A 21,171-nucleotide genomic window follows, 5' to 3' on the forward strand; every position below is an offset into this window, starting at 1 on the left:
GATTGTATTCCTAACAGCCCAATAGCACCTTATTTCAATGTGACTAGTTTGGAATGTGAGGATGTGATCATATACTTCCCAGCTTATGGCTGGCCTCTTCTGCTTAGCTGAAGGCCTTGGCCTAAGAACTAGGCCTCTGATTGTCCCAGTAAGAGAAGGCCCTTACACTGGCAGAAAATGAATTTGATTCTTTCTTCTATACCTCTATAACTAGCTTAGTGATACGAATACACCTAAATTCTTAAAGTATAGGCCTTTTCAGACAGGTCTGAATATCTATATCCTAACACCATCCCTAGATTTTTGTTTCACAAAGCCAAAAATGGAGATTGTTGTCTCCAACCCAAATAAAATTAGAATTTCCTCTTAACTCATGAGCTGCCATTGTCTCTGTCCATTATAGTCCTGTGGAATATGGAGCCAAACACCAGAGCCAACTCCCTTCTGTAAAATTCTCTCTCAATCCTCACTAGTTAGATCACAAATTTAACCTGCCCCACAGTTTTCTTAAGATATCTCATCCCTTCTTCTTTGCCCGTGCTCCTGGGGAAAGGGCCTATTTCTTTCATTATGACTGATACCTCCTAGGGTGAAAGATTTTAACCTTCACCTCTATAAATGTACCACCCTGATTGTTTGGAACAGTTCTGGCTCACCATAGGCCTGGCCCATCTCAGCAGATCCAGTTCCCTGGCTCAGAGCTGCTATAATGTGATTCTTTAATGATTGATCATTTTTCTTGATCACCAATCATTACCAGTAGAATAAACTGGGCATAGCAGGGTTCTAGTCCCAGAATCAAATACACCTGAATTTAAATTGACAAGTTTAGTAACTTGTTTACAGCAGAGGCACTCACACTGAGGGCAAAGTAATGCCTTAGTCACTTTTATTAGCACAATCAGTAAAGACCAGAAAGCTCCAAACCACGTAAACAAATAGCAGTAATATAACATTAGGGATGTCCTTAGTATCATTCCCTGCATATCCTCATAGAGGATAGAATTTCATAGAATACCAGGGTTGGAAGGGACCTCAGGAGGTCATCTAGCCCAACCCTCTGCTCAAAGCAGGACCAATTCCCAACTAAATCATCCCAGAGAGGGCTTCATCAAGCCTGACCTTAAAAACCTCTAAGGAATGAGATTCCCTCACCTCCCTAGTTAATTCCTTCTGGTGCTTCACCACCCTCCTAGTGAAAAAGATTTTCCTAATATCCAACCTCAACCTCCCCCACTGCAACTTCAGACCATTATTACTTGTTCTGTCATCTGCTACCACTGAGAACAGTTTAGATCCATCCTCTTTGGAACCCCCTTTCAGGTAGTTGAAAGCAGCTCTCAAATCTCCCCTCATTCTGCTCTTCTGCAGACTAAACAATCCCAGTTCTCTCAGCCACTCCATATAAGTCATGTGTTCCAGCCCCCTAATCATTTTTGTTGCCCTCTGTTAGACTCTTCCCAATTTTTCCAAATCCTTTTTGTAGTGTGGGGCCCAAAACTGCACACAGTACTCCAGATGAGGCCTCACCAATGTGGAATAGAGGGGAATGATCATGTCCCTCAATCTGCTGACAATGCCCCTACTTATACAGCCTAAAATGCCGTTAGCCTTCTTGGCAACAAGGGCACACTGTTGACTCATATCCAGCTTCTTGTCCACCTTAACCCCTAGGTCCTTTTCTGCAGGGACCATTCGGTCCCTTTTCTGTAGCAGTGCATGGGATTCTTCCGTCCTAAGTGCAGGACTCTGCACTTGTCCTTGTTGAACCTCATCAGGCTTCTTTTGGCCCAATACTCTAGTTCGTCTACATCCCTCTGCATCCTATTGATACCCTCCAGAGTATCTACCACTCCTCCTAGTTTAGTGTCATCTGCAAACTTGCTGAGAGTGCAGTCGCACCATCTTCCAGATCATTAATGAAGATATTGAACAAAACCAGCCCCAGGACCGAACTTTGGGGAACTCCACTTGTTACCAGCTGCCAATTAGACATGGAGCCATCGACCACTACCCATTGACCCTGACGATCTAGCCAGTTTTCTATCCACCTTATAGTCCATTTACCCAACCTAAGTTTCTTTAACTTGCCGGTAAGAATACTGTGGGAGACTGTATCAAAAGCTTTGCTAAAGTCAAGGAATAACACATCCACTGCTTTTGCCTCATCCACAGACCCAGTTATCTCCTCATAGAAGGCAATTAGGTTAGTCAGACATGACGTGCCCTTGGTGAATCCATACTGACTGTTCCTGATCACTTTCATTTCCCCTACGTGCTTCAGAATTGATTCCTTGAGGACCAGCTTCATGATTTGTCCAGGGTCTGAGGTGAGGCTGACTGGCCTGTAGTTCCCTGGATCCTCCTTCCCTTTTTAAAAGATGGGCACTACATTAGTCTTTTCCCAGTCATCCAGGACCTCCCCTGATCACCATGAGTTTTCAAAGATAATGGCCAATGGCTCTGCAATCACATCCCCAAGAAAGGCTGAGACATGCAGTAAGAAAGAAGATATTCAGCATTCTGGAAGAGGAAGAGAGAAAGGAAACGTCTCCCTTCCTTGCTGCTTGTGCAAAGACAGAGGGAGATCCTGAAATGTTGAAGAAGTGAAGTAAGTGGTACAAGGTGATGATGGTCGAACACCTACAAAGATATTGGAGATAGAGCAGCAATGGATCTGCTCCCCAGTGTGAAATGAGGATGATGGAGGGTCACCTAGAACCACAGTGCACCTGGCTGGTTGCTCTCTGACAACATCTCCATCCTGATACTGCATTGGCATGTCAACATCACATTACAGCAGCATAACTGCATTCTACAGCACAGTCTCTGCAAAGCAATGGCTCAGGATACCCAATCAGACACTGTGCTTAGTCTGTCAGCCAAGTGATTGATCCTCTGCTATTCCAGCACCCGTATATTGAAGCCCATCTTTCCAAATCCCATCCCTATAGTGAATGTAGCAGAAAACGTTTCGTCATTCTGGAAGGCTGATATCTTCACCAGTTGTTACTAAGATTGTCTCAGATTGCCTGGCAACATGACAGCAGAGTCTCTTTGGGGAGAATTCCCATGTGGTCACCAAAGCATATAGAGGTTGATTGCAATGCAGCACATGGGGCATCATGCTGCAAAAGTGACAATTTGTGTCTGTGCAGATGTGTTAGGCAGGATTCCATATTGGGACATTAAAAAATTGAAGAGGAAGAACACACTTCTTTCTGGTGTCATTTTCTTCTCAGTTATCCCAGTTTTATTACAGACTGCCTCAATTGATTTCATTGCAGTTATTTCCAATTTATGCTGGGGTAAGTCAGAGAGGAATTGTTTCCTAATTCACTCTCTGAAAGTTTTAAATATTCATTTTGTTTTAACTCAGTTATTGTAATGCACTCAAATTTTCTTTCTTTCTTTCTTTCTTTCTTTCTTTCTTTCTTATTGATTTTTGGCTGAAGAACACATAAAAAATGAAAAGAAAAGTATTGTAATGGGATGGGAGGGAAAAGAAGGGAGGGATGGGGCAGGAAGGGGAAAGGAGAGTGAAATCTTGGCTTCTATCCAATAGCGATTAATCAAAGGTTATTGAAGCTTAAACTAATCTTTTCAAATTTATATGAGATTCCTCTTCTTCTAAATTTTACCTGACTGGTCAGCCAGGCTGTTGATGCAATCTTCTATCCTGAAGGCAATTTGCTTATCTCTTCACTAGTAGCTGAAAGCCCATGTTGTTTCACAGGTGTAATGTGTACTAAAAAAGTCATGTGTATTAAAAAGCCCCCAAATGGCTGAAAACTTAAAAAATTAATGACAGATGATGTATCTCAGTAATAGTTGAACATGCTCATAATCTAAAGAAAAGGAGCTCTGGACCATTCTTGTAGCTGTTTACATCACTTTGCACAAACTCAGCAGACAACAGAGGCTTCAGAATTATTTTTGGGATTATTGTGTGTGCTGGGGTTTGTGTTGATATGTGTGTGGTTTGGATTGTGCTGGGAGATTATTGCTGATTTGTGTGGGTGTATATTGCACTGAGGCTCTTTGTGTGTATAAGGTTGTTTGCGTGCTGGTTGTGGCGTTGTGTGGGTTGTTGTGTTGATTTCTCAGCTTTCTTCATGTACTGTGTTCTTAGCTCTTCTTCCCTGCTGATTAGGGGACATACACTTTCCTCCATCTCTTTCAAGTTTCTAATATATTGATTATTCCTCTTCTTCTTCCCATCTATGTTCCTTTGTAAGTGTAACTCATTTATGCTTTAACTTTTCTGATTTTCTCCCTGCTTGTGTGCCCTAGTCTTTTGTCTTGATCCTTAGCAATTTGTTCATGTTTTCACAGTTTGTAGGAGACTATTTTGATTTTCAGGCTTAATAGGCTTCAGAGTGACACACAGAATGACAATCCTGGAATTCTATGACAGAGATTTTCATTTCTACCTAATCAGTCATGGCCAATTTTGGGAATTTGATGCAAGTCCCACAAGTATTGTATGTATAGAGTATAACAACTTTCAACGTAACTGTAATTTTTTGCTATTGAAAATCTCCTTCTATGGCAACTAGGAGAATAATTCCCCTTGAAACACCTTTAGCCATTTCAAAAATCTCAGTCCCTTCATTCTGCTTTAAGTAAAAATTCCAAACTGAGATACATTCCTTCTGAATGGCTCCATACCCCTGAATTACATGTTCCCACTGTGTGTGAGTCATGTCCCTGCATGAAAAATTGCAGGGTCTCCTGACTATGGTATACACACCTGAATGTGTGTGTGTGTAAGAATTTCATGTTTCTTATTTGCGTACTGAAATGTTGGGTTCTACTTCTGTATTTGATTGAGTGGAGAATAGGATCATGAAAAGTGTTTGAGCAGTAATTATTTCCCAGATCGCTTCTGTAGCTATGTACAATATGTCAGCAGCATCTTTCCATATTTCCACATGGGTTAGGTCACTAGATCCTGTTGCAAAATTTCAACTTTAAGTGATTTGGTAGCACTAACAGGAATACAAAATAAGTTGAGGCTAAAAATAACTGAAACGATGAAAATAGTGATTATAGCAGCAAATTTCTAACCATCAGCAGAAGCCTTATAAGAGACATTAGAAACCAGCAATCTCTGTGAGGGGTCTGTTGATTTTTTATTGTTGTTGTTATTATTATTACAGAATTTACCTGTACATTTCTTCATTGTGGTGATTTCAAGTTTCAAGTTTCAATCAGTTGGAAAAGCTAAATGCAAGTATGACAAAACTGCCAAAAGCTCCCTCACTCTTAATCAATGTTGGCCTTTTGTGATTGGATCCAGCCACTGAGCCCCATGTGCTGCTGAGCTCCCTGGAACTGGGTGGTGACATTCAGTGTTGATGGCTCTTGATGGCGTTGCCAGTATTCTCCAGGCCCAGATTCCTTAGGACCTGTTACATGTTTCCTGCTATAGAAGAGATGATCTCATCCAGAACAATGGTTGCAGTTAGAAAGCATTCAAAAAACCAAATGGAATTAACAACTGGACAAAGGCATATTCCCCCAAACTGTCACAACAACCTTAGCTAAGGAGGGATTATCATATGTCCGTAATCTAGCTATGAATCCTGTCTTGTTTAAGATATTCAAAGGGCCTATTCACAAGTTCAAGTGCAAAAATACTTTTCAAACTTTTGCCCTGAGGCATTTTTGAAAATGTTACCCATAAATTCTAGATGTTGTATGACTATGAAAAAGAACAGGGAGTATCATTGTAGAGAAATGAGCACACTATGTGATTCCCTTTAGAAGAGATTTGAGAAATATATAGATAATATTAGGAGGAGGGAGGAAATCTCTAAAAATAATGTGTGTTAAAACACACATTTATGTTATTGATGACATGTCCTCAGAAACTGACGTGTAAATATAAAAGGTTGAACTGATTTATCTTAGGCACTTTAGAAAATTTTACCCAGAGTACCTCCACCATCTGGAGTCTTGACTCAACTGTTGGGATAGCAACCAGCACGGGGAAGCCAGAAGTAAAATGAAGACTGTTTTTAAATGGCAGTTAGACTATAAATTGCAGAATTTGTTTTATTTCCCGTAGATGAAACCAATGGCAAACAAACGCCAGAACAATCAAACGATCATCACAGAATTTGTCCTCCTGGGATTTGGGAATCTTCCTCAACTGCAAATCCTTCTCTTCATGCTCTTTCTAGGGATCTACATTGTAACCATGGCCGGGAACATCATCATCATAGCACTAGTTGTGGCTAATCAGGACCTTCACACCCCCATGTACATCTTCCTGGGGTTTTTGTCCTGCTTGGAGACCTGCTACACCTCCACCATCCTGCCCAGGATGCTGGCCAGTCTCCGGACTGGAGACAGAACCATTTCATTTGGTGGCTGCATCACACAATTCTATATTTTTGGTTCTCTGTTAGCTACAGAATGCCTTCTCTTATCTGTGATGTCTTATGATAGATACTTAGCAATATGCAAGCCACTACATTATGTTGCTCTTATGAATGGACAGTTCTGCCTCCAGTTGACTGCTTGCTCTTGGGTAAGTGGATTTCTGGCTCCTTTGCCAACAATGTTACTAATGTTACAATTCACTTTCTGTGGCCCCAATGAACTTGACCATTTCTTTTGTGATTTAAGCCCAGTAATAAAACTGGCCTGCAGTGACACCCACATGCTGGAAGTTACTGCTTTGATACTCTGCTCCATATTCACACTGCCTCCATTTCTATTGACCCTGGCATCCTATGTTTGTATCATCTCCACCATTCTGAGAATCCCTTCCACCACTGGGAGGCAGAAGGCCTTTTCTACCTGCTCCTCTCACCTCATTGTGGTGACAATTTTCTATGGGACTCTAGTCATTGTGTACCTGCTATCAGACTCTGATGCACTTAGGGACTTGAACAAAGTCTTCTCTGTTTTCTATGGAGTCCTGACCCCATTGGTCAACCCCCTCATATACAGCCTGAGAAACAAGGAGGTGAAGGAAGCCTTGAGGAAAACTGTCATTAGATTTTTTTGTCTTTTGCAAGAAATCAGATCTTTCTAGCTAATACATAAAATTGGCCAATCATGGGGATATGATCTTGCAAACTTGAATCGTTTGTGTAGCCAGTACTATTCTCTATGGTCCCGTTCAACTGATGACTCTCAGGATCAGGAGTCCCTTAATCCAAAGGTGGAGTCTGGGTGTTACCTACCTCTGGCCATCTGCCAGAATTTGGGGAAAATTAGGAGAAGCCAAATCCTGAGACATGCACTGCACCACCCTCTCATGCTATTGTTTAGAGAATAACACGTCTCCTCCCTGAACTTTGATTATTTATTCTGAGTGAGGATAACTTTTCAAGTAAATATCTTAATTAGTTCTTGAGTATAAAAGAATTAAATATATTCTCTTTAATGAATGTAGTATATATCTTCTCTCCTTGGTTTGTCCCAAGTGATCTTAAAACCAGAATAAAACGTTCTCTTCACACTTTTCGTAACGTTAAAGCTCATTTGATATATGTGTGTAGGCTACAGTTGAAGACAGCAGGTTTTAATGAAGCTATATTGTTAAGAAAATTGTGTCCAATCATTAAATTTAGGAATAAATTGGATACATGTCCAAGACAGCAGCTCAGGTCACACTTAAGGGTGTCCATGGTGACATAACAAGCAATCTGCACTTTTCATTTTCTGATAATTTGCATACTGCAGTTCTAATACCTGAAATAACTCTGAGAGTGCCCAGTGCTCTGAGAGTGCCCAGTGTTCTCATTGGATGGCTTACCCCTGCCCAAATCAGTGTTTCGTTTCCATGGCTACATGCTGCCTGCTCCTGTGCTTCATCAGGTTAGTGATGGGCAATGTTCCTTCTAATTTTTCCCATCCATGTGCAGAATGAATTTTGTTATGTGTACCAATATGGAGGAGATATGTGGTGGGGTTGGGGCTGAGGGTTTTGGAGTGTGGGAGGGGGCTCAGGGCTGGGGAAGAGAGTTGGTGTGCGGGGGACTGAGGGTTCTGGCTGGGGGTGTGGACTTTGGGGTGGGGCCAGAGATGAGGGGTTTCAGATGCAGGCTGCCCAGGGCTGCGGCAGGGAGAGAGGACTCCCCACAGCGCTTTCTTCACAGAAGCACCTGGAATGGAGTGTCTCTCCCTGGCCCCAGTAGCTCTGGGACTGGGGCCAGGGGAGAGGCATCTTGCCCTCCTGCAGCCCCAGGGCTGGGGTGGAAAGGCATCTCTCCTTGACGCACAGCAGGGGCTGGGGGAGTTGCCCAACCCTGCATGCCCTAAGCTCCCCCATCACCACCCCCACCTCATCCCACGCCGCTGAGTGCAGTGTGTACACCTATGCAGCTCTTGGTGGCCTCCTGTAGAGCCATGCAGGCATGCACCTTAAAGGGAACGTTGGTCATGGGTCTCTGCTACTCTGCCCCAGGAGCAGCCCGGGGAAGGATTTCTGATTCAGGAAGACCTAGATCCCTCTCCTCAGCTCCCCCATCCCTTGGTCCCTGGCTGTTGTAATTTGCTGCTGGCCATGTTGCTCAGAGTGGAAACTGAAATTCTATCATTCCCTGAATCTTCCCACCACAGCCTGATGAATTTGTCCACCCCTTTCTTAGAGTGTGGTGCCCAGGACTGGGCACAGTACTGCAGATGAGTCCATACCAGTACTGATTAGAGCAGAACAACTTCTTCCATTGTCTTCCATCACCATGCCTCAGTGGGTCACTACTGAGAATACCAAATTCAGGACAAACTGTTGAGAACTAAAGCAGATACACCCCAAAACTGGTGGATATTCTTCCATAAGATATACCAGACCAGCAACAAAAATAAACATCTGTTTCACCACATTGGCTAACAAGATGTCAGAAAAGCAATCTCCTTAGTCATTCCAGTCCTTGTCTCACCACCAAAAACACTAAACTTAATGATGAGTGGTTATTTAAAACCAGTTTCATCAACCAAAGGGTTCTTTAGATCCCAAAGGACCAGTCACTTACCCAGGTCAATAAATAACTCAGATCTTACCCAATAATCACGCTGCTGCTAATCCTTAAGTATCTAATATCTAAAGGTTTATTTATAAAAAGAAAGAAAGGAAGATGAGAGTTAAAACTGGTTAAAGGAATCAAATGCATACAATAATTGCAAGGTTCTTGGATCAGGCTTGTTAAATCTCTGATTGCTACCAAATGATTTGAAAGGTCCTCAGTACTTTGGTTAGAATGCTCCCATTAGTATAAATTCATAGTTCAGAGGTTTAGCAGGAAAGAGGCAAAATGGAGAGGTTTCCAGGGTCTTTTATAGCTTCTGCCATGTGGATGGGATTGGAAACCCATTGTTCCAAACAAAGCCCACAACACAGTGGAAAATTACAGGTAACAAGATGGGGTTTGGAGTCACACACACAAGTCACATGTCTCTCCCTGCTTTGCTTAGTCATAGCAGTGGAAATTACCCATACTCTAGTTAGAACATTCACAGCAAAGTCCATTAAGTGTTGATAAGTGTCTTCATTTTGAGTTAGCTGTTCTTTGATGGGTCATTTAACTTGAACAGTTCCTTCATAATGTGCTAGCTAAATACCTTGTTGGTGTTACCACAGGAGCCAACATTTGAAATACAGGTACACAGTTAATATTCATAACTTCAGATACAAAAATGATACATGCATACAATAGCATAATCATATTCAGCAAATAATGACTTTTCCATAGACATCTTACATGACACAGTTTTACAAGATTTATTGCAAATATACAACAGTGGTAGCAACAATGATCTGCATGGTCATATTTTAATAATATAACATCACATCTTTTCCGCATCTGCATCACATTGTTGGCTCTTACTGCATTTGGAATCCATTATAACTTCCAGTTGCTGCAGGACTCCTTCCATGACAAGTTAGTACCATTTCAGTGGTGGTGTTCATTTTATTTTTACTTTCAAAGTGTAGTATTTCACACTTATTTTTACTGAATTTCATCTTGTTGATTGCACACCAATTCTCCAGTTTTGTAAAGTTTGTTTCAGATTCTAAACCTGTGCTTCCAAGTGCTTGAAACCCCTTTCAATTTGATGCCATTTGCAAATTTTATAACCAGAAGCATATAAGATAGCTGGGTATGGGGGGGACGGGCTAGATAGCTAGCTAACGCTTTACAAAATATTACATCCAAAATCACCTGTAACAAAAACTTAGGCCTCTACTGCTTGACCTAAAGCAACAACATCTTTGCATGTGAATTATTGACAGGATGCTATAGTTGCTTGTGCACATAAATGGTGCATATTTACATTAGGCTACTCCATTCACCAAACTGCTGAGGTCTTACAGATCCTCCAAAGAGAAGAGATGGGAGCAAATATGGTTGCCACAAGCATGGCATTTCCTATTGCCCTCACCTATAAGACAAATTTATAGAGCTCAGTGATGTCAAACCAGTGCTATAAAGCTATTTTCATTAGATGTGAGAGGTATCGATTAGTATCCATTAGCTGTTCCCAAAACCTGTGCCCCTTCATTCTAGATTAAGTCAAAATTCCAAGATGGGTTAATTTCCTTCTGGGTGGCTCCATACACTGCATTCCATGGTCCCAATGTCTCTGAGTTATGCTCCTACACCCAATGAAAAATTGCAAGGGTTACTCTGCCCTAGGGCATATATACCTGACTGAGTGTGTATGTGTGTGTTTGTGTTTGGATTATTAAATATTCCTATGAGTTTCTTTACTGGGGCCATTTCAGGTTTCATTTAAGGGGGAAACTTAAGATACAAGCATAGAATCCTGGTCTGGTTCCTCTCTCTGAATGGACAGTAGACCGTTATGATTGGAGCCAACCATGTGCTGCTGAGCCCCCCGGAGCTAAATGATGACTGGTCAGTGTTCCTAGATGTGGGGCTCTCTACATTCACCTTGTTTCACCAGCAGTGATCCACTCAGTGTTGATGGCCCTTGATGGCATTGTCACAGCACTCCAGGCAGGTCTGGCCTTACCATGAGATGAACTGAGGTGGTTGCTTAAGGTGCCAGACTGTGGTGGAGGGGGGTGGGTGCCACTAGGACCCAGAATGTAGAAAATTGTGTCTGCTTCTGGTGCGTATGTATTCTCTCTGCTCTAGATGAACAGAGATGGTGGAGTACTGTGCTGGTGGAAGGAGGGCACAAGAGACATATCAGGCAAGCAGGAGAAAACGTGAGAGGAAATAACAGAAAGCAGCAGGAACTGCAGGGAGAAAGAGAAGGAGGAGCTTCTTATGTACCTCTCTAGCACCCCCAGGAGCCTGGACTGATTAACACCAGCTTCTCAGGGAGCTTCCTGTTTGCCTACTGCTTCCCTGAACCCACTTGAGAGAAAGGCAGTCAACTGAAGTAGTAGGAGCCAGTTAGGCCCTTAAGACACTGATATCTTCCCTCACTCATGCCCTGATACCAGCCTGCTTATTTGTCCCCTTCAATTGAGTGTTGAGAGCCACTATAGCTGGCACAGAACAGCAGTCATGAGTGAAAGAAGAAAACAACACTCTGGGGCAGAATTCAGAAAAAGAAAGAAAGCAAAAGAAGCATTCATATCTCCATCTCAAATGGATGTAACCATGCACATTCCTGAAGAAAAGTGTAGATCAGAGAAGAGTGTGGTGGAGGCACAAGAAACAGCTGCTGCTTTACTAAACTGAGTTTAGTTCCTTAAGTCTAGATGATCCAGGACTGTGGACCCACTTGAGCAGTAGCCTGAGGGACATCCTTGCACTGCACGGGCCACAGCATGTGAAAAACTTCATGTTCCCCAAAGACAATGAAAATAGACTTTTCCATCCAACACATTACTTGCGTGAAATCCCCAATGGTGACAAAGTGGAGATGCCATGGCTTATCTACTCAAAACCCCAGCATTCTGCATACTGTTTTTGTTGCAAACTCTTCCAGTCTAATGTTGCAGGCACATTGGGTTCTACAGGAACAAAGGAATGGAAAAATCTGGTTAGAAATCTGACATGCCATGAGAAGGCAGCAAATCACCAGAAAGCATTCCATAGGTGGAAAGAGCTTGAGCTAGGTACTTTTGGTAATCCCACAAGGTGCCTAAATACCTTTGTAAGCAGAGTCAGGATGAGCGCTACCCTGACATCTGGTGGTGAATTGTAGGGAATGGGATCCCCAATTTCTTTGTTATTGGGGCAGGAAAAAAAAAAGTTTGTCACCCTGATTGTGTGAATGGGGAACTGTGGAACTGTTTTGTGACAGAGATGACTCAACTTCAGTTGGGTGGTACTTGCTAAACATGGGACATGGGTTCCAAAACCCCATGAAGAGAGACAGGTTGGGGACTGGAGTGTGTACCTGATGGTATGGGCCTCTTGTGAGGGCCTGGAACACCAATTGCATATCCTCCTCTCTCCACTATGGAATCTCAGAGTTGATTTTTTATTCCCTTAAGAATCCAGATACAGGTTGCTGAGCTGAACTCACTTTTGGCTAATGGTGCACTAGCACTGGGGCTCCCCTACTATGAGCTGAAATCACTAAAGAGCTGAAATTACTGAGCTGAGAGCACTGAGTACTGTGCTAACTAGTGGGGGAGCCTGAAGCTATACTGTGGAACAGAGCAGCTGGCGGAGTGGAGCAGTTTGTGGGGACTGGCTGGAGCGGATCACGGGACAGCTGGTGGAGCAGAGCGGCTGGCAGAGCGGAGTAGCTGTGGGACGGGTGGAGCGGCCCACAGAGTGAGCGGAGCCAAGCAGTTTGCAGGGACAACTGGAGCAGCTCACGGGACAGCTAGGTGGAGCAGAGCAGCTGGTGGAGTGGAGCAGTTTGTGAGGACGGCTGGAGGAGCAGAGTGGAGCAGCTGGTAAAGCGGAGCAGTTCGTGGAGAAGGTGGGAGCAAAACCCACGGAGAGGCAGGGCAGTTGACCCCGGACCACGTAAGGTGCCCCTTTCTACCCAGGCTGTGGGGAGGGACCTCTGCAGATAGACTCTCGAACTTTGGGGCTGCACTGATCCAGGACAGAGACTTTTGGATTGTGGGACTTTCGGGACTGTGGGTGATTTGGGGGTGCTGGACTCAAGAGCCCAGGAAAGAGGACACAGCCCAATTTCCTGGGGTGGATCTTTGCTCACGGTTTGGTCTAGGAACTCTAGTTGAGGTGTTTTCCCAATTTAGTCTTTGTTGTTTATCTCATGTATTAAACCTTTTCTGCTACACCGAGACTCTGTGCTTGCGAGAGGGGAAGCATTGCCTTTTTGAGGTGCCTAGGGGTGTGTGTAAGATTTTCCCAGGTCACTGGGTGGGGGCTCGAGCTGGTTTGGCATTGGGTTATTGAAACAGAACCCCTGGATACTGAACCCGGCCCTTGTTGCTGCCAACTCAGAGGGGCAGAAGGGTTACACCTTTAAAATCTGGTCCTAAGGGCCATAGTCACTAAGTGACTTAGGTGTCTAATTTACATTTTAGGCACCTAAATCCAATGTTTAAATGCCACTGCCCCGTTCAGCTGCTGCCTAATCTTATTGGTTCTGAAACTCACCCAGCACCTACATTTTCACTGTAAATGCTTCTTAGGCAGCTAACTTTGTGCCTCTGGGCTTGTACACAGATACCTCAGGCAGATGCCTGGATGCCTATCTCACATGGAAGTCCAGTGGGAACCACAAACCAGGAGATAGACACACTTTGAGCACATCTGCCAGATTGGGGCCTCTTCAAGAGCCTACTAGAGAAGGTGACTCCTACCTTCCAACTTTTAGCCCAGTGGCCTAGCCCAGAATGTGGAAGATCCCACTTCAAGCCCCCTCTCTAGATAGATGTAGAGACATACTGAAGTTCCATTGGGTTGATAATCTATGATAATCTACTCCAGTGATTCTCAACCAAGGGTATGTGTACCCCTGGGGGTACTCAGAGGTCTTCCAGGGGGTACTCAACTCATCTAGATCAGTGTTTCTCAACCTGGGGCTTGCAGTCCTAAAGATGATCATAGGATGGATTTAGAGGAGTCACAAATGCAGGGCTGGCATTAGGAGGTGGGAAGTAGGGCAATTGCCTGGGGCCCCATGCCATAGCTAAGTTACATGCTCCATCTCCGGGAGGGAGGTTTTGGGATTCAGACAAGATTCACAAGTGAAAAACAGGCTCAAGTATCTCACTGAAATGTAAGTACAATATTTCTATTCCAATTGATTTATTTTATAATTATATGGTATAAATGAGAAAGTAAGCAATTTTTCAGTAACAGTTTACTGTGACACTTTTGTATTTTTATGTCTGATTTTGTAAGCAAGTAGATTTTAAGTGAAGCAAAACTGGGTGTATTCAAGACAAATCAGACTCCCGAAAGGGGTCCAGTCATCTGGAAAGGTTGAGAACCCCTGATCTCATCTAACCTCCTGCATACACAATCCTTACATTTGTCTCCTCAGAAGATAGATTGAAATATGCTTTTTAGAAGGATGTCTCATCTTGTTTTAAAACCTTCATACAGTGGCAAGTCCACCACCTCCAATCAGCAGTACATAGACAGTTAAATAGAGAGAAAGAGAGAAACAGTCTGAAATTGTAGTGTAAAAGAGAGAGGCCAAATTCTATGAGATGCTGAGCATGTTCAAATCCCAGTGATTTCAGAGTGAGAGACTGCATCTAATTTCAGTGAAAGGTGGGTATGACCTGTGCCAGTCACACATGATGTCTCATGGATTTAAACAGAATGGCTCCACGAGAAAGAACTAATATGGGAGAAGATTTCTAGGACTTTCCCTCATGAGTATACAAGGCATGCTCCATTTCATTTTGCCCTGCACACCATTATCATGCAATCTCTGAATTCTTTTGGGAAAGGAGCAACTGCACCTACATTCCCCCTCTAAGGTCCAGCAAGGTATCCCAGTTCCCCATCCATTGCCCCTTTTGGGTAGACACCCATCTCTCTCTCACCCTCCTGACCAGGGTGTTTCCTGCTGTGAAGGGACACCAGGGTGCAACCTGGAACTGGGGTGCCACTGAGCCTTCTGTCTCACCAGCCTGGACTCCCTCTTACACTGTGCTGCTGTGACAAGATGCAGACCACCCCTGGTCCTGCACTCACACAAACCTTACACAGCTGCAGTTACATGAAGACTTCTCCCCAGATCTCCAGCCTAGGACCCCAGAGCTGTACTGTCTTGCCAGCTCAAAGGCCTTTCTCTACATAAATCTATTACCCAGTCCACCCCTCCCTCAAAGTGGATAGGACAATGCACCATTTTTTGTTCCTGAGCAGATTCCCCAAGCACTTTTAGAAAAACACACTGTTTTAGGTTAAAAATATAAACCAAATTTATTAATTATAGAAAGATAGATTTTAAGTGATTATAAGTAACGAGCACAGAGATCAAAGCAGGTTAATTAAGAAAAAACAAAAATACAATCTATGTCTTATAAACTAGACAGGATTTGAATCAAGAGTGTCTCACCCTGTTAGATATCAAAAATAGTCTACCAAGCTTTCTTCTTTCCCACCTGGGATCTCCTTCCCCCATTCAGTCTTTGTTCCTTAGGTATTTCCAGGTGTTGTGTTTTAGAGGGAGTGAGGCACTGTGATTATGTCACTTCCCCTTTTATAGCTTCTTCCACGTAGGGGGGAACTTCTTTGTCCCAAACAAAGCCCCCAGAGCAGTTTCTTCAAAAGTACAAGCACCAAAATGGACTCCAATATTTGCATGATTTAATCACATGTCTTCACAAGCTTCAATGAGTCATGACAGCCATTACCCATATTTTGGCTGAAGTGTCCACAGGAAAGCTTATCAGGTGAGGCTAAGATTTTTCCCGTGGTCCATTGCTTTTGTTGATGGGCCATTCAACTTGAATAGGCCATTCACAATGTGCTAACTAGACTGGACGTAAAGTAGCTTGTGGATGTTACCACAGGAGCAAGAACATTTGAAATACAGGTACAGAGTTAATATTCATAACTTCAGATACAAATATGATACACACCTACAAATAGAATAATCATATTCAGCAAACCATAACCTTTCCATTGACACCTCACATGACATATTTTTACAAGATGTATCATAATTATTTCATAATCATATCACTATGATGAATATGGGGTGCAGAGTGTCACACCTTGCTGCCTGCCTACACTGTGATATCCCCAGCACAAGACTGTCTGCCTATGCAGGCCTGTTTTGCTTTCTCTTCTGAGATGGGGCACAGTGGAATTACCACAGTTAACTTATCACACAGATCTTTAGAAGCAAGCTCATTTGTTTTTAAGGTGAAAGCATTGCAGAAAAACATTAAACCAATAAAAGGACCTACACACATGCTAACCAATTTATGAGAGTCCAGCCTACCTACCTCAAGGGTTCTGAGAGGTGATTGGTCATTCCAAATCCAATCATGTTTTCCTTTGATTTCAGGTTCATAACACCTTTTGCTCAGAACAAGAACCCCCATGGATCTGTGAGTCCTTTATTCAGTGCTTTGAAGAGACTGTGAATAGGTAATCAGCCAAACAGGTCCCCTTACCAGGCAAATCTTCAAGCAACTTCCTTCTGCATAGGGAAAATGGCTTAATTTTAAAAGTTCACATTGTTTGAAGTTCCTAACATTTCCCAAGATTTACATGAGCCAAGTCTCCTAGAGAAGTCACATACAATCCCACAACAACACATAAACAATTGCATTTTTATACAATGGAGTTACTTTACTTAATCCAATAAAGTTTATCCAGGAAACTGCAGGTGGTTGCCCTCTGTCATACAAGCATTTTCTTGATAGCTCTTCTCAGGGCCTCCTTGACCTCTTTGTTTCTCAGGCTATATATGAAGGGATTGGCCATAGGAGTTAGGACAGTATAGAAGACAGAGAACAATTTGTTCAGGGCTCTCATGGTATTGGTTCTTGGTAACAGGTACACAATGATCAGGGTCCCATAGAAAATTGTAACCACCATGAGGTGAGAGGAGCAGGTGGAAAAAGCTTTTTGTCTCCCAGTGCTGGAAGGGATTCTCAGAATGGTGATGATGATGCAAATATAGGATGCCAGGGTTAATACAAACGGGAGAAGAGTAAATAAGGATGAGAATATGAATGTCACAAGTTCCATCAAGTGGCTGTCACTACAAGAGAGTTTTATCACCGGGGTGAAGTCACAAAAGAAATGGTCAATTTCACTGGGGCCACAGAATTTTAATTGCGACATTAAGGATATGATTATAGCAATTGCAACAAAGCCATTAATCCAAGACCCTGCCACTAGGTAGAAGCAGAACCTTCCACTCATATGGCCTGCATAATGCAACGGTTTGCATATTGCTAAATACCGATCATAGGACATTATCGACAAGAGACAACACTCTGAACCCACCAGAGAAGCAAAGAAATAAAACTGTACAATGCAACCACGGAGAGAAATGGTTCTGTCCCTGTTCAGGAGACTGGCCAGCATCCTGGGCAGGATGGTAGAGCTGTAACAGGTCTCCAAGAAGGACAAGGTTGCCAGGAAAAAGTACATGGGGGTGTGAAGGTGTTGATCATTGACAACTAGTATAATGATGAGGATGTTCCCAGCCATGGTCACAATGTAGATCACTAGAAACAGCAGAAAAAGGTGGGTTTGCAGTTCAGGAAGATTCCCGAATCCCAGGAGGATGAATTCTGTGATGGACGTTTGGTTTCCCTGATCTGTGTTCACCATGGGTTTAACTAGACGGAATTGAACAAATATGATATCAGAGCGATATACTTGTCTTCTTGTAGATTGGCATTTAAATTCCATTAATATTTACATACCCACCAGCCTAAATGTTGAGTCAAGACACCTTTCCTGGATAACATAGGGAGGCCTGCTGTCTCTGTTGGAGTCATCCAATTTCCTCCTTGCAGTAACCTGAAAAGGTCTGTTGATAATTGCAACCACAAACCTTATCATTGAGATCAGACATCTCTAAATCTAGGGACATTTTTCACTGAAAAATGAGCATCTGGGTCAACTGAAATATTTTGTAAATTCATATCAAATTCACCAAATCGTTTCCGTCAAAAACAGACAGAAAATCCCAAAATACTGAAATGTTTTGTTCTCACATTTTTGAAAGAAAACCTGAATTTTTCTGTTCAGAACTACTTTTTCTTTTAAATTGCATTTCAATGTTATTCTTAAAAGGTAAAAAATACCCAAAAAATTCGAAAATAAAACACAAGGTATCATGGCTGGTCAAGCAAAACCTTTTGTGTGACCCAAAATATTTTTTGTTTTGACTTTTCTGGTTGGCCAGCAAACCAACAAATCAGTTGTTCACACATTCTATACAGATCTTACCCACATTTAGGGTTGTGTTACATCCCAATGACAACGCACCATAGTGGGGGTCAGGAGAGTTGAAGTTAATTCTTGACTCTGTGTGATACTGAGCAATCAGTCCTGCTCTCAGTCCCTCAATTATCTCCTGTGTAAAATGAAGATAATTGTACTGACCCACTTTATGAAGTGTTCTAAGGAGATTGGGACCGTGTCATGCTGTGCATTTAACATCACATAGAGCCAAAGCATTTAAGGGGGCACCAGAGTCTCACCTCCTGTGTAGCACAGGCCATCAACACCACTCAGCACCCACACACCTAAACCCAAAAACCTAGATGGGACCAAAGTATCATTGCCCGCAGGAGACAGTGCCTGAGGCCTCCACAATGGCAGAGAAATATTAAGTGTGATACATCCACACAATCCTGACAAGTGACCCACACCCACATGCTGCAGAGGAAGGTGAAATACTTGGAGGAAAAATTCCATCCAGACCCGGACCATATGAGCAAGAACCAAGCGGCCACCTCCAAGGCCCAGCCCTCCCCATCCAGTGTCCCATCTCCAGCCATGGGCATCCCAGTGCTTCAGAGGAAGGAGATTAAAAAATAAAATCAGAACACATTGGTCAGGATATGGGGGAGGGATGCCCTTCCTGAGCCCTGCAGCTGGCTGGGTAAAACCCTGAAGCATGAGCTTTTAGTAACATAAGACATCAACCAGAGGTGAGCTTCAAGGCCGCTGAGACCTGTGCCTCAGAATCTCAAGCAGCCCTATCACACCATTGTACTCACAAAGCAAGACTGGCCACAGTGATCCTGGTCATTAAGTTATTTAACATGAGGAAAGATATCACGATTCTGCCTACAGAAATTAGAAAGAAGACACATAAAGGAGAAACAGCTTGTGCAAGGTCACAGAGCAGGTCAGTAGAGACTCAAGATTAGAACCCACATTTTTTGCATCCTGAACCACAGGCCCATCAGTTCTCTTATTATGCTAGAGTTAGACCATGGACAGCTTTCTGCATACACTCAGAAACGAATCTAAACCCACTTTCCATGTCACAACTGATTATTACCATTATAGAGTTCATCAGCTCCCATGAGATTTGACCCAGGCTTTAACACTCAGGATTATTTCCTTTTCCTGCCAGTATATCATGGTTTCAAATTCAAGCCCAGGCATGGGTTTGAATGGTAATGATTGGATAGATGCCCCCCTGCCTCAGCAAGAACTCCTGCCACCTCCAGTGTAGCTGGCACAATTCAGAAGAAGCCCAGAGTGTCCTACATACATCTGCCACACCCTGCTAAGGGTAGGGTCTTAAAAAGCACATAACATTGCTGTACCTCTGTCATCAGACTAGGCACCAGCCTGAGGGCAAAATATTCCATGCATTGGGCATAGGGGATAACATGTCTCGTGATGCCTTCTGATGTCTCTAAATCTGATATAAAATATTAGTTTACCTCTGAGGTGAATATATGGCAAGTTTGAGTCTCTGATATGCCCTCTTTATGAGATGTTCAGGAATCAGGAGGTGGGTCCTTCTCTCTGTCTTCTCCAGGTATGTCTTAGCTTTCAATAAATAGCCCTGGTTGTTCTCAGCAAAATGCACTGGATTTACTGCCTCGCTTGGTGCTTTTTTGTCATTTGTCTATTCCCACAAAGTGAATGTCTCTTCTGCATCATTGTACATCATTGAGAGGAGAACATGAATCTCTCTAGGTGCCTCTGCTGATTGGCATGGTAAATTAATGAGAAAGGAAAGTTAATAGCATATTTATTTTTCGACCATAGGAATAAGGATGTTAAATAAGTCAAATTTTGTACCTAACAAGGAAATTGATGGAGAGAGGAGAATGGCTTACCTTAAAGGAAATGCCTCTCTTTAGCAAGAATATTAGACATAGAAATTAAACTACTAGATGAGGTCACTGTTCTTTCTAGTCCAAAAGGAAGGAGAAGTTACCCAGTGGAACCCACACATTCACAAAAGAAATTCAAGAAAGGTACAACAAGCAACACACTCAAAAAAGGCATGGCAAGAGAACACTGAGAAAAAAAGAAAGAATAAAAATGCAGAAATTTAACAACATACAATAACTTTGAATTCAGGTAGAAATGGACAAAAAGGTTAAGAATTACTCTTTTTTTCTATCTAACTAATTAGGTCACAGAATATAAGGGACCTCAAGAGGTCATTGGGTCCAATCCCCTGCTCAAGCAGGACCAATACGTAGAAAGATTTTTACCCCAGTTTGCTACATGGCCCCTTTAAGGTTGAACTCACAACCCTGAGTTTAGCAGACCAAAGCTCAAACCACTGAGATATCCCTCCCGTTGTACCCGTAGTATCTGAGATCTCAAAGTGCTTTACAAACAAGAAAGTGTGGCGTGAATTAAGCCTCCCAAAAAGACATGACCAGTACAAGTCCATGCAACAGGTCAATGTGACAGTTTAGATCACCTCCCTTTCTGGGATGTCACCTGATGTACTGAGGTTTCACTGAGCCACTCCTGATCCACCAGCCTGGATTCCCTCTCCCTGTTTTGCTGAATTAGGCTCTCTGGTCTCTTGCAGCACACACACAAAGGTAGGAGCACACCCAGCTGCAGACGCAGACTGAAGTCAGCTCTGTGTGGGAGGATTCACCCAGCATTCATGTGCACACCTCCTTTGGGGAATAAACCTAAAATAATACTGCGTTGCGCTGTTTAGAAAGATCTGCACAGCGCAAGCTCATTAAAAATTGCCTTCTCCCTCAATGTGAAGAGAAATATGCACAACTTCTTGCCCTCCCAGTTAGAAATGGCACAAACTGAGTTTCATAATTAAAAAAACAAATTTATTAACTATAAAAGGCAGATCTGAAGTGAT

At 42.9% G+C, this 21,171-nt stretch overlaps 2 protein-coding genes across 2 annotated transcripts; one reads left to right on the top strand and one right to left on the bottom strand.

Moving 5' to 3' along the window:
* Positions 1-6,082: 6,082 nt before the first annotated feature.
* On the top strand, positions 6,083-7,048 carry LOC115638043 (olfactory receptor 11A1-like). Its single transcript, XM_030539640.1, has one exon. It carries the CDS (start codon positions 6,083-6,085, stop codon positions 7,046-7,048), a length of 966 nt encoding a protein of 321 aa, XP_030395500.1.
* Positions 7,049-16,739: 9,691 nt separating this feature from the next.
* Positions 16,740-17,681, bottom strand: LOC115638044 (olfactory receptor 1020-like). The gene has a single exon (XM_030539641.1). It carries the CDS (start codon positions 17,679-17,681, stop codon positions 16,740-16,742), a length of 942 nt encoding a protein of 313 aa, XP_030395501.1.
* Positions 17,682-21,171: the final 3,490 nt, after the last annotated feature.

The sequence above is a fragment of the Gopherus evgoodei genome, chromosome 21 (genome assembly GCF_007399415.2).
Source record: "Gopherus evgoodei ecotype Sinaloan lineage chromosome 21, rGopEvg1_v1.p, whole genome shotgun sequence".
NCBI classification, from domain to species: Eukaryota; Metazoa; Chordata; order Testudines; family Testudinidae; genus Gopherus; species Gopherus evgoodei.